This window comes from Paroedura picta, chromosome 5 (assembly GCF_049243985.1).
Source record: "Paroedura picta isolate Pp20150507F chromosome 5, Ppicta_v3.0, whole genome shotgun sequence".
In the NCBI taxonomy this organism is placed as follows: Eukaryota; Metazoa; Chordata; class Lepidosauria; order Squamata; family Gekkonidae; genus Paroedura; species Paroedura picta.
Window position 1 is genome coordinate 129,550,875 of NC_135373.1, and position 14,452 is coordinate 129,565,326.

A 14,452-nucleotide genomic window follows, 5' to 3' on the forward strand; every position below is an offset into this window, starting at 1 on the left:
AGGAACAGGCTTGCCAACTCCCGATGGGGAAATTCTGCAGGCTTGGGGGTGCAGCCTGTGGAGGTGGGGTTTAAGAAGAGGCGGAACCGCAGTGATGTATAATGATGTCAGAGACCACCTGAGAGCCAGAATGGTGTAGTCGTTAAGACCGGCAGCTTCTAATCCGGTGAGTCGGATTTGATTCCTCCTCCACATGCAGCCAGTTGGGTGACCTTGGGCTCGTCACAGCCCTTATAGTGCAGTTCTCACAGAGCAGTAAGAACAGGGGCTTTCTCAGCCCCACCTACCTCACAGGGTGTCTGTTGTGGGGAGAGGAAGGGAAGGCGAATGTAAGCCGCTTTGAGATTCCTTTGGGCGGTGAAAAGCAGGGTATAAAAACAAGCTCTCCTCCTCCTCCTCCTCCTCCTCCTCCCTTCCTCCCAAAGAAAACAGTCTCCAGGGGTGCCTATTCTCTGTGGCCAAGTTATCTGTTGTAATTCCAGGAGACCACTGGGCAACATCTGGAGTTTGACAACCATAGTACGGAGGGAGGGCAGAGATCAGGATCGTAAAGGGCAAGCTGCATCTGAACTTTTGATTCATCCAAAGCCTTTATTGTACTTCATGTGCTGAGTCTGTGTTCATCATACACATGTCTGCAAGGACGGCTCCACTCTGTGGGACTAGGAAGCCCATGAGACATGGATCCCGACTCAACAAAGACAGGCCTCTGCACAGGCCCAATGTGCAATTTGATTACTTCAAGTATGCTAGAAGAGCTTCTGCTGGTAGCCCAAGGTCACCCAGCTGGCTGCATGTGAAGGACCTGAGATTAGAAGCTGCTGCTCTCAACTGCTACACTAAATTGTAGTGGAAGGCAGCAGCAGGCCTTAATCAGGCTCAATGTCGATACGATGAATCCTTTTTTGGACTGCATGTCTGAACAGTTTCCCAATGCAATGAGCTGCTTGTGTATTTGGGGTACAAAGTGGCATGAATTTGAACCAAGGACACAGAAATGAGTTCTTGGGCTCTGGTTGGCCGGCATCAAGATTTTGAAGCACTCGATAGAAGTTCCCCTTTCATCGTAAGCCCCCCCCCCCATCCCCCAGCTGAGAGCAAGATCAGAAGGTGGATATTTCTGATGGAATTATGATGTCTCAGCAGCTGTGGGAGAAGGGTCATGCGCATAGCAATTTCACATTCACCAGTGTCTTGAATTGTGTATGCACCCGCGCAGGTGTGGTTCCTGCTACCTTATTGACTATTTAATTTTGATATTTCGAAGTGCCGATGTTGAGCACGAGAAAAAGATATAAGAAACCAAAGAACAAAAAGGTGATCTATAGAGGTGATTCAGGCTGGCTGGCAGTTGAGAATTCTAATTTTGTGTTTCAGAAATCTGCGTATCACAACAGTTGGGAATGTCCCACCTTCTGATTCATTGTGTTCCCCTACCTCATGCCCTGTCCTGCATATGGTTCATTCCATAGGAAGAACCTTTATCCTGGTTGTCTAACTTCTGCCTACGTAGCTTTCTTCTTTTGAACTTCCACGGGGTGGAGGGCACACAGCTTGCCCTATGGGGGCATTGCCCTCTCACATTTCGTATTTTGATTGCCACGGAAACAGTGCAGGCTCGGAATGCCATGACAGCTATGAGTGGTCACCTAAGGGAGGGGGGGGGAATCACTCGGGCATGAAATTGGGGTCATTGTGGGTAGACAGGTGGTTGTAAGTTCCTGCAGATGAACCTGGAGATCCCTTCCAACTCTATGTTTCTATGACTGAACAGTGCTCTTCCTGTTCTGCCCGTCTCTGTAAACTTGCAGACTCCTAGGTGCTAGCTGTAGTTCTAATCTTGAGAGCCGGGTTTGATTCCCTGCTCCTCCACATGCAGCTATCTCGGTGACCTTGGGCTAGTCACAGTCATGTTAGGGCTGTTCTCACAGAGCAGTCCTGTCAGAGCTCTCTCAGCCTCACCTACCTCCCAGGGGGTCTGTTGTGGGGAGAGGAAAGGAAGGCAATTGTAACCCATTTTGAGATTCCTTTAGGCACAGAGGAGGATCTAACTGGCCTAAGATCATCCAGTGAGCTTCATGGTGAAGAAGAGATTAGAACTCGGGTCTTCTTTGTCTTAATCCGGCTTTCTAACCATTTATCTGCACTACTTACAGCCCTCTTACAAGGATTTTCAGCTTCTAACGTCTCATACTAGCTCAACAGAGCTCTTCTGCTGTAGCTGGGCCATCAACTATTGTATAAGTCTTTGGACAAAAGAACCACTCACCAAAAACATGTTTCTACCTCGGTGATTTACAGAGCATTTACAGAGCACGCTCATCTTCAACAACTGAGTAATTAGATCAGACGGAGGAAGGTTTCTGGTTTTATTTTTGGCTTTTATAGCATCGGGTGCAAGATGGCTATTTATTTAATGGCTGCCATTCCTCATGTGCCATTCCTTATTCTGCTTTCACACTGTAAGCATCAGGGCTCCATGATAGTAAATCCTTCCTAGAACTAAGTTTTTGGGGAATTCAATGCTAGCTTCGTTTTCAAGTGCCCTTTATTGTGTATGTACATAAAACCAAACCTCTCTATGTGTTTCTTTTAAATTCCTTCAAGGTACGCTAGCATTCAAAGGCTATGCATTTGTCTCAAATCTGAAAAATATTTACAGAGCAGCAATTTGCAACGCAGGCCACTGCCGAAACATGTTCGTGACAAACAGAGTAGTTCAGCAGTGGAATAAGCTGCCTAAGGAGGTGGTGAGCTCCCCCTCACTGGCAGTCTTCAAGCAAAGGTTGGATGCACACTTTTCTTGGATGCTTTAGGATGCTTAGGGCTGATCCTGCGTTGAGCAGGGGGTGGGACTAGATGGCCTGTACGGCCCCTTCCAACTCTATGATTCTATGATTCTTAATCTGGCAGCCTTGCCATGGGAGAATCATGAGAAAATCACCACAGAGGGAGACAGCTTCAGGTATCAAGGCCATAACACACCATGAGCAGGATAGTAGTTCATGCGCACGCTGATGTGCACAGCCTCATTAGACAGCCGTGGACGAGAATGTTGCTTCTGCAGGCTGCTCTTGCATCAAGGAAAGATAGAGGGGCATGCCTTTGGATACACTCAAGCAGAAGTCAAACCCCAAATCAGCCATTTTAGGGTGGCTTGGAGAGATCTGAAATGACCCTAGCCCTCCTGAAATTGAGGGAGTAACAATAATTTATCACTTGAGATTTCAGCAGTCTGGGGAGGTGCTGGAGAAGGAAAGAGAGAGAGTGGAAGCGCCCCAACAAACCGCCCCTTGACTTTGTAGCAGCCCTTTAAAATTTAAAGGGCAATTGTTTTTTAGAAGCAGACCTGGACCCTAAACTCCAGATTTAAAGGTACAATAGGCACTCAGAGACAGCTGATGGTTAGGCAAGCTGGTTTCTGGAGGCCAGGTCTATTGCCTCTCATTGTCAATAAGCAGTAGACCTGGTCTCTGGAATCTGAAGTCTAGGTCTACCACCCAATGTAAACAATAGCCCTTCAAAGTTTAATGGGACATTATTTCCCATTCTTACAACGGCAATTAGCCTGGCTGTGAGCCTCCCCTGCCCTCCTGGCAGGCGGCAGGCACAAAGAGGGACAAAAAGAACCAGTGTTGGGTGGGCTACATTACATATAGGTATCCTTGGGCAGTAGACTTGGCCTCTTGATCTAGAGCAGGGGTAGTCAATCTGGGGTTCTCCAGATGTTCATGGACTACAATTCCTATGAGCCCCTGCCAGAAATGCTGGCAGGGGCTCATGGGAATTGTAGTCCATGAACATCTGCAGGACCACAGGTTGACTACCCCTGATTTAGAGACCACCACTGGAAACAACGTCCCTATCAATCAGAACAAGCTATCTTATTCAATGGGCAGTAGACCACATCTTCACAGTCTGCAGGCCAGGTCTACTGCACATTATTTTGAACACTGAAGTCATAAAAAAGAATGGCCCTTAAAATGTTTAAGGGCATATGTGCTACTGAACTGCTGATTAACAGGTACACTTCCTCTCCTTCCCACCTGCTCCCGCTGTTTTGGGGGAGGGAACCAACATTTTTCTTTTTAATTTCATTTTGGGGGCAGGGAGGTTGGAGACATAATTATTGGGTGCTAAATTTCCTAAACCAAAAACTCAGCCCCCCAAAAGTTACATAAAGGGTATCAAACCACCCCCCAAATTTCAGCATACCAAAAACCATGCCCATTAAAAAATTACCCATCCTATTTTTTTAATGTGCATACCTTTAGATTTTAAAAATTACATGGGTTTAGAAATCATTAATTTAGATTTGTGCTTGTTTCAAATCTTGCTAACATTTTTACATTCAGACCTTGTAACAGCAAGAGGGTGTATGTCTATTTTTTTACCAAGAGAACTGCTTTTTGTACCCCACTTTTTACTACCCGAAGACGTCTCCAGGTGGCTTACCGTACCTTCCTCTCCCCACAACAATCTCCTTGTGAGGTAGGTAAGGCTGAGAGAGCTCTGAGAGAACTATGACTGGCTCAAGGTCCATCTGGCTGCATCTGCAGAAGTGGGGAATCAAACCCAGCTCTCCAAATTTGATACAACCCTATCTAATTAATGCATGAAGTAATAGGCAATGACTGGGTTTTTGTAGGATGCAACTCATGTTCACCTACTATGTCTTTGTCAGGGAGTGTTCTTAGCAAAGATCTAGGCTACTCAATATTATTTATTATGAATTACATTTATATTCTGCCATTCCCAGCACAGCTGGCTCAACAGTGTGTGTGTGTAGGGGAGAGCTTGGGCCTCACAACCATGTCCACAATGTAACAACGTAATGTTTTGCTTCCAAATTTGTGGGTTGTTTTTTTTTGGGGGGGGGAGCTAAAGGTAAAAAGTAAGATGTACTCAGGGATATCCCTGAGATGGGGGCCACAGCCATTCACTGTGCCTACTGAACTTAAGCTGTTGAAAATCCAACCTGCGCATCCTCTTTCTCAGGTTTGACCACAAATTTTGTCCCCTTGTGTGTCCCCCCCCCCCCGTTAAAAAAATAATTTTTTTAAAATGCTTGACTGTGATAAGAGCTTGGGAACTAGTTTACAAAAATACACAACAGATAAGCCCAAACTCTTGTTTTGTTACAACCCCCTGCCATAAGATGCTAACTGGGCAGCTGTGATACAACAGAATATTCACAAACATTCTGACAGCGTTAGCCAGGTAAGTGTGAGGTAACAGTCTGGGAAACAACTTTCAGTTGACGACTGAGTCCAGGGAGAGGAGTAGATGCATGCTGTTAATGGCAAGGGAATGGACAGATAAGGGACTTTCAGACACAGTACTGGGACACAGGGACAAGACACAGGGAGCCAAAGAGAACAGGACCAAGACCGAACTGCATACATCGATTTGAAAATGGCACCAAATTCCTGTGAACCTTTTATCAAGTTCCCACAGGCTGCGCTGTAAAGGTTTCCTGTTCCTTTGGAGCTCTGTTGCAGAACTGGGAACACAAGCAGTGTATTTTTGTCAAGCCAAGCAGTGTCCTGCCAAATCTTAAATTCTGTTTTCCCAACACTTAATTTCAACCTAATGGGTCAGCTGGAGAATCTGTCTTCGGGCAGTCTTCAGGCCCTCCCTCTGCCCTCCCGCTCTCTCTCTGGCTCAACCCAACAGAGATAAACAAGGGAACAGAAAAGAAAAACTCAGAAACCTAAGGATTGTTTGGAATTTATTCCCTTTTAAATAGGAGAGGTAACATTGCACACAAAAAAGTATTGCTTTCACAGCGAGTCGAGTTCCAGAGTTACAGAATACAAACACGCGCGCACAGACCTCAATCACTACAATAAGTGCAAATAAGAAAAAAACCAAAAATAATAAAAATAAAATAATTCTCAAGTTGGAGATGCAAAGCTCTTCTGAGCATGTCTCCCCCAATCTTCCCTGAGGCGGGGGGAGGGGGGAATTCCATTCTTAAACAATTGATTTCAAAGCAGCAGACATCGGTTAATTGATTCCACCCCCCCCCCCCATTTCTTAGATGTTCAACTTATTTTTACTGGCACACAAAAGTAACACTGCACACAATTGGGGGAAATGCCCAGAGTAACTTGCATCGTCCTTCAGGAAATGCAGGTACACACATATATAAATAATAAAGCGAATCACGGTCATTTGGTTGGACAAGTCTATAAGGTCCACAAAGATGGGAAAAGATCAGAGAAAGGAACTGAAGTTCTCCCAACAGGGTTTCATGGTGGGTTCCAGGGCATTTCTCCTCTTACTCAACCAAGCAGAAATTTTAACTATTTTTCACATTGCAGAATGTCAAAAACTACATTTCCCCTTGCGAATCCCCTACATTCCCTTGAGACAGCACAGTCTTACTCTTTCTGCCTTCAAGAATTTGCTGTTAGTGGACAACCCCATCATCATTCATTCCACCATAAAACCCTGGTGAGAACTCTGAAGAAAGGGAACGTGATGGTCTAGGAACAGTCTCTGACGACATCTTCCAAACTAAACTCTGAAAGACTTACCAGTGCAATCCTAGGCATGGCTACTCAGAAGGAAGCCCCACCATGGTTGATAGGGCTTACTTGCTGGTTAAGTGTGCACAGGATTGCGCCTTATGTTTTGCAGGGGAGGGATACCGTCTTAAATTGCGAAGGGCTAGTCATGTTAGTCTGTTACAGAAAACGCACAAGGGGTCCTTAGAGAACCGTAAAGCCTAACAGATGTATTTGTGGCATGAGCTCAAAAGTAGACTAGATCTCACTTCATCAGGCGCATGAGTTGTGCCACCAGCAGGCATGTCTACATCCAAGAGCACAGAGCACAAACGTTGTAAGCAATGGAGTCAAAAGGTAACAAAATGCAAGTCATACAGGTGACGTTTGCAGGCAAAACTTTTAAAACTTTTAAATAAGCTGAGATACTCTGAGCCCAAAATTACCACGATCCAAACAGTGAACTTTAAACAGAGGCCTCAGTGTGAAACGGCTTGATTTAGAATTCATCAGACTGCCTGAGGCCATCTGATCAGAGCTTAGTCATGGTCATGGGTTCCTTGAACACGACAGACTTGGAAAGACTGTGATTCCCATGAATGGTCCCTGTACATCTCTTACATATTTGCCACCTACAGATATAGTCATGAATCTGATGAAGCAGCCTCTAGCTTACAACAGCTTATGCCACGATTTGTACACCTTTGAAGATTCCACAAGACTTTGTCTTAAATCAGGTATCCTCATTCACATGCATCCTTTCTGGCCTTCCGGATGTATAGGGCCTTCACCCCTCCCTTTTACTGTAATGGAGGTTGCATGCATTACAGCAGTCACTCGCAAACCGCTAAGAAATGTGTGTGTGCGGTGGCCATTTCACACATGGGCTGTAATGTGTTGGAAAGTGTCACACCATAAGGGATGGCTGTTATCACACGGAGAGGGTTTTTATGCCAACACCAGCTGGTGGTCTAAGTGTCCGGCTCACAAACATACCAATCTTTACGGCACGTCACTTACATAGGTCATACCTCCATCTGGAACAGTCAACAATCAGGTGCATTTGGATAGTCTATGACAGGGGTAGCCAAACTGTGGCTCTCCCGATGTCCATGGACTACAATTCCCATGAGCCCCGAGGGGCTCATGGGAATTGTAGTCCATAGACATCTGGAGAGCCACAGTTTGGCCACCCCTGGCTATGCTTTAGCAGATGAAGGTATCTTAAATCTTGCTGAGGCTGTAGTCCTTGTTGGGTTTCTCTCTGCATGTAATCAGAAGTAATTCTGGAGTACTAATTATCTACCCCAAGTCAAGGAGGGTTCTCAGAAACATTAGGAAGATGAATTCTTGTCTACTCACAATCCACAATGCTTGTTTTGACTGAACTGCAAGTCTTCCTGCGATAATTTGGCAGAAATCTGTCCCAGCTAATTGACCCCCGTCTCACAGTTGCAAGACAAGTCATTTAACTAAGTTTCAAGTCAGAATTAAACATTTCAAGCATTGTCCTGATGGCGCCATGAAAGCAAATCCACATGGGGGTGGTCAAGTCACATGGGGGTGGTCAAGTCAATTTATGGGGCCCGTGAAGATTTTTCAAGTCAAGAGATGAACAGAGCTTGTTTGCCAAATGCTTCTGCACAGCAACTCTGGACTTCCATGGCCGTCTCCCACCCAATCACGAAGTAGGGCTGACCCTGTTTAGGTTCTGAGCCTGGGCCACTCGGAAGAGGGTCAAAGTCTAAGTGCAGGAAGAAAACTGCACTGTACGGCCCTCAAAGGTGTGCCACTCTACAGCTAATTCAAGTGAAGTGTAGCTTAAAAATGTGAAAACCTATGGTCATTTGGTAGGTCTGGTAGGACTTGGGAATCCCCATTTTACAGTTCCTCTCCAGGCAACAGAGATCAGTTCCCCTGGAGAAAATGGCTGCTTCTGAGGGCGGTCTCCATAGCATCATGTTCCATTCAAGCCCTTCCCCACTCCAAATCCAGCCCACTCCCAGCTCCAGCTCCAAACTCTCATTTCCCAACTCAGAACTGGCAACCTTAGTGGCAGTGGGATGCTTGGTGGATGAATCTGATCGTCCACCCAGAACCCAATTGCCTCTGCTTTCCGCACTGATCATCTACCCAGAGCCCAACGACCAATGGGTAAACCTGACCATTACCTGTATTATGCATAAATTATGTTTTGCACTGCCCAGAGCCGATTTACCGGGATAGGCGGTATATAAATCAAATAAATAAATAAATCCACCCAGTACCAAAGTACCACTATTCTCCACATGTGTAAGCTGCACTTTGCAGAATTCACTGCAGAGTGGCACATGCTGGACTCTAGGAACTGAATTTTACATGGCTTGTGACCAGACAAAAAAAAACAGCACGTCACTGGACTGAATGGGAGGATCACAGATATTCTGCTCAAGGCTAGCAACTGCATCTTAAACCAGAGGTGGTTATTCTGACACTGGTTTCAGTGGCAGAGCTGAGCTAATCCGAGGAATTAAACTCATCCAAACCCAAGCTGAGAACATTTTGCAGTTGGCAGAACTATACTCAGGTTTGGCAACATACCTAATATACAGATTACACTACAAAAAGAAAACAAAAGAAAGCCAAACCAGAGAGAGCCAGATTCCTTATACTCAGATCATAGCTTGCTGAGATCTTTTGAGAATGTATATGCAGTGTGGATTAAAAAGCATGGACTTTCCAGAATATCAGCTGCTGGAGTTTCTTTTCTCAAATAGGAAATGTCCAAGAAATTATGCAGCCCTTTTTCAGTAACTACACATAGTGTATTGCAACTATATCCTTCCAATACCACGGCTGTACTCCAGTATGGAATTTACACGCATACAGTATGTATTGTAGCTATGCTGCTCTAATTCAACGGCTGTCATCTGGTATGGAATGTATGCATGGCAGTGTATGCTTAATTGCAGAGGTGCAGACTCCCTCCTCCATCTGAAGGTAATTCTGCTCCACCCGAGACTCACCAGCACGTCTGCAGGAATTCCATTTCAGTTTTCGAGAATTCCATTAAGCTCGCTAAAAGTACCCAAGTAATTAATGAGATTTTTCTTTTTATAACACACAGAGAACTGCAAGTGCTGCATAATTTATACGGCTTCGTTTTCTTCACCCCCTTTTAATGTCAGAAGCAAGAGACTGCCAAAGAGTACAGAAATGAGAAAATAATAATTTGCCTCCCGTTACACGACCCTCAAAATGAAATTCACAGATGATCCTAAATGTGATTTTGTTTACTCTGTGCTAGAAAGCAGGCCTACATTATGAGGTGGACTTTGTGACCGTTAGATATAAAAATGTTCCATGTTCATGGCTTACAGCAAGGGTCGTCAACCTGTGGTCCTCAAGATGTCCACGGACTACAATTCCCATGAGCCCCTGCCAGCGTTTGCTGGCAGGGGCTCATGGGAATTGTAGTCCATGGACATATGGAGGATCACAGGTTGACTATCCCTGCCTTACAGAACAGTCGCCAAGAAGGTTTGGGGCCAAATTTCACCTATCTAGAGAGTGTGGAAACAGCTTAAAATTTAGGGCATGTTTTAAGTCTCTAAATCTTTTCCTCAAAGGGCAAAAATATATATATTTTTTCTAATTATCAGGTGCAAGTGCAGTTTCACGGCACCCAATTTCAGGGACCTAATTAGACATATCTAATATTTTCCGTAAGAGCCGTTAGCGAAGCTAAAAAAACAGCAACAAATCCTTATATAAGGGTAGAAAGAGACTGTTCCAAGCCAACTAGACCTATGGATGCACATTCAAAAACAGATATATTTTAAAGAACAGACATTTCGAACAAAGAACAGGAGGGAAAAAATAACAGGACTTGAGTTTTCGAAACATGTATTGAAAAAAAGCACACACGGTATGACATTTCAAAAATACAAAAAGTCAGCAACGATTACAGAATATTCACTTGCAGTCCAGAGAAAGGATTCTCCCTCCCCTCCCCGCCGCCCTGCCCTTTTTTATTGGCAACAACAGGAGCAGCATTGTGACACAGGCAAACGGAGGCAAGCGCTTGGCACACAAAATCCCCAGAAGACAGTGCAGGGAAAGGCTTAGATCAGGGGTAGTCAACCTGTGGTCCTCCAGATGTTCATGGACTACAATTCCCATGAGCCCCTGCCAGCTAACGCTGGCAGGGGCTCATGGGGATTGCAGTCCATGAACATCTGGAGGACCACAGGTTGACTACCCCTGGCTTAGATCACAGACTCTTCCACAAGCATGCCCAGGTTTAGCACAGAGAAAGCAGGCAGAACAGCATGTCAGCTTGACCCCAGCAGAAAGGGAGAGGTGCATTCTACACACAGGGTGCAAGAAGCCTGTCCGGATAAGCAGCAACATTTAAAACTATGCGCAATGCGCAGATATGTGCCGCACGCACACAGACGTGTTTGCGCACTCTCTCCTTGGAAACGGACAAAGCCTTCGAGGGAACGTGTGGCCTGCCTACCCCCACCCCCTGCTATGCCCAACCGCTGAGCAAAACTCCGATTGCTCCTAACGCTGCACAGTCGATCACAAAATAAAACTCACTGCACACCTGTTAGGCAAGAGCGGCACATGCCAAACGGGTTCGTAAATACTGTCTCGCCCCAAAAGTGCCCTCACGGGGAATATGTTGTATGTCCACGGCTCTGCAAGAGGGCTAACAAGCAGGGAAGGCTGGCAGCGTACAATTCCCTGGTCACCGGGGAGATGCTAGCTGAAAGTTTGCCCGAATCATGCAAATGGAGTAAGAGATGCCACCCCCACTCCCCACTGATGTGGTTTAGCCATTCCGCAAGGATGCAGCTTAGAAAAGGTAGCTAGCTGCAAATACAGGACAGCGGGAAGGAGGGGTTCCTATTAACTCCCAGGCAGCATTTCTGTGCTGCCCCAGATATCATCTAGCTGCATCTCTCTTGAAATCCTCTTCTTCCTTCTGGCACATGGATGGAAATGCCAGTCTCTTACATGAATGTGATAGCCGTTTAGAGAGAATCTTACTTCTGATACAGCCGGTAACAAAGAGTTTGTTCGCTGGGATTATGATTCTTTGCAAGCCTGAATTTAGTTTATTTGAACAGGGCTAGAAAGACTCCAGATTCCTGACTGCTTGGGATCCTCGGCACTTTGAACAGGAATTCAAACATCTTCTCCGCTCCGAACAGAACCATTTGCTTAAAAAAAACCCCACACACAACCACACACAAATATCCCTTCTTCCCTGATATCTAGCTCCTGGTTGTTTGAAATATTTTTTTTTCCAGCCCTGGCTTTATAGTCTTCTAAAGTTTCTATATTACAAAGGGCAGGATTTATTCAGGACTGAATTATTGCTAAAATTTACCTTGCAGCAAACTGCTACAGTCGTCTATATGAACACACAAACACACAAAGATACTGGTGAACTTCACACACGTGCACGCACAACCAAAAGGTATATTCGAGTCTTGACCTACCTCTATAAATATGTAAAGATGTGTCCAGCAGTCTCCTCACTGAATATCACACATTTCCCATGACCTTTTTACTCACTAGGGACTTAGGTCATCTTTGTACTTCGCAAAGAGCCCCGACATCGAAGAAGTCTTATATCCTGCCCTGACCAGCAGGGAACAGGATCAAAAACAAGAGGTGGCTTACGGGGGTTATAGGCCACGTTCTCATGTCAGTGCTAGTAAAGCCAAGCTACCCTGAAGTTAACAAGGTAAAGTAGCAACCATCAACTGGAACATACCATACCAAAGGCCAAATTTGCTATTAAAAGCTGGCTGGCTACTCCTCACACAAGTATCCTCGATGGACCCACAACAACAGATGTGGAGGCTCAGACCAAGAAGCGTTCTGTAACCTGCGCTTTTAGCGACACCTACGCAGCCATTTCTTACCAAGCCGGTGCCATCTCTGTTGAAGAGATTCAAGGCAGTGCCAAATGCCACGGCCACTCCAATTGCCAATAGGCAGCTAATAGGGCAAATGAAGGCGACCGTCCTATCAGAGCGCACCAGCATCTATTGCTGCAAGACAAGCTCCTTTACTTGCCGGCCCGAAGGCCGTAAAAAACCGTGATTCCAAGTTAGGCAGGCTTGCTCCGTAGAAAACATTTCTCAAAACGAGATCTCTCCATTCTGCGGCACCATCCACATGAATGCAGGAACTGTTCAAGTCCACTGAGCGTGCTCAGTTAAAAAAAAAATTGGGGGAGGATCTCTCTAAAAATCTTTCAGTTGTAACTTCCCACAACATTTAGAATGACTTATAATAGTTTGAAAATCCGAAGGCGGGATTTTGTCTCCACGCACCACTACGAGCTACCTGTCAGGTAAAAAAAAAACGATCTAAAGGAATCTGACTTGCAATATTTCAGAACACTTTCTCTCAAGTTCCACTCACTCTCAGTGGCCAGTTGGTCAAGGAGAAGCTGGGTCAAACAAGAGCTCGTTGACCCGATTCCCCCACCAAAAAAGGAAAAAAAGAAAGGAAAAAAAAAAAACCCGATCAAGTTTAAGGAGAATGCCCTCAGCATTATGTAGCTCAGTGCAAAAGTCCCAGTTCCCCAAATGACTGGCAGGAGAAGCACATCTTTTGGCTGAAAGAATACCACAGCATGCCAACACCAAGCTACCATAGCATTAAAGGCAATGGCTCCCCTTAGCTATGAAAGACCCCCATAGAATCCATAGCATTACAGTTAATGCAATTTTCATGTTTTGCTATACAGGTATTGAGTTAGTAAGAACCAGAGAATGGAGCGTTCAGAGTTCGGGCGAACACAGAAATACAGGTCACAGATTTTTCCAAACTCCACAATGCAGACTTTACAGAGATTTTAAATTATTTGGACCTAGCCCAAACAAATCCTAGGTGCCTCGTTCAAAACACCACCCGTTCCAAAACCGTTTAGAGGGGGGAAGGGTCACACCCCTAAACTCACAACACAGGTCATACACATTTTTTTTTTCACCCACCCTCACACAGACAAAACTCCCACGACATTATAGTGTATTAACAGCATCGCTACGGCTTTGTCAATATCCCAGTGCCGACAAAAATTCCCCCAGGATCTGCATGAGAACCTCTGACTGGACATAGAGAAAGGGGACCCCAAAAGCCATCAACTGGCACATGAAAAAGGAGTCCAAAGGGTTTTGGGCTACGAGATGTCCGAGTGAGGAAGCTCTGCCTTGGAGGAGTTGGCTCGCCACCCTCACTTTGTCAAAGAGGCGGACAGAGTAGTGCACCACCATTCCAAACAAGGAAGCAGAGCTACCTGGGGTCCTCTCAGATGATGCGGAGATGGAGTTTGCACGCCCTGCACCATCAGCGGCCATGATGTCCTGCGGGGTCCCTTTGTTATCCTGGAGGGGGGAAAAAAAACACTGGTGGTAAACCATACCCTTTTCAATGGACGGGAAGTACATGATCCTACATTTACTTTTTGAAAATCAAGGAAAGACGCTTTTTCTAAAATATCCAGAGGAAAGTCTGTGGCTCAACAGAAGAGCCTCTGCTTTGCATGCAGAAGGTCCCAGGTTCAGCCCTCGGCATCTCCAGTTAAAAGGAGTTCCAAGGACCTCTGCTTGAGACCCTGGAGAGCTACTTCTGGTCCAAGTAGACAGCAGTGCCCTAGATGGACCAAAGATCTGGTTCAGGATAACACAGCTGCATGTTGGCTCAAGAGAGTCAGGAAGATTCTCCGTCTCAACACCTGTTCTCATGACATCATTATCTAGCTACCTGTTTCTGCAAAAGGGAAGGAGGCATGGTACGGCCTCGTCTCATCAGATCACAGAAGGTAAAGCTGGGCCAGTACCCGGGTGAGAGGTCCGCAAGGAAGGCTCTGCAGAGGAAGCCAATGGCAAACTGTCTCTGCGCTTTGCTATGGTCGCCATAGGCCATATGTGACT

General features: G+C 45.6%; 1 protein-coding gene across 18 annotated transcripts in view; it reads right to left on the minus strand.

Annotated features, from left to right (window-relative positions):
• The window catches only part of MICAL3 (microtubule associated monooxygenase, calponin and LIM domain containing 3), a 237,879-nt gene that overhangs the window by 78,870 nt on the left and 144,557 nt on the right, over positions 1 to 14,452 (minus strand). For all 18 annotated transcript variants that reach the window (XM_077340661.1, XM_077340668.1, XM_077340665.1 and 15 more), the window contains one exon: positions 13,816 to 13,903. In XM_077340661.1, coding sequence (XP_077196776.1) covers positions 13,816 to 13,903 — 88 coding nt within the window. The remainder of the gene's footprint in view (positions 1 to 13,815; positions 13,904 to 14,452) is intronic.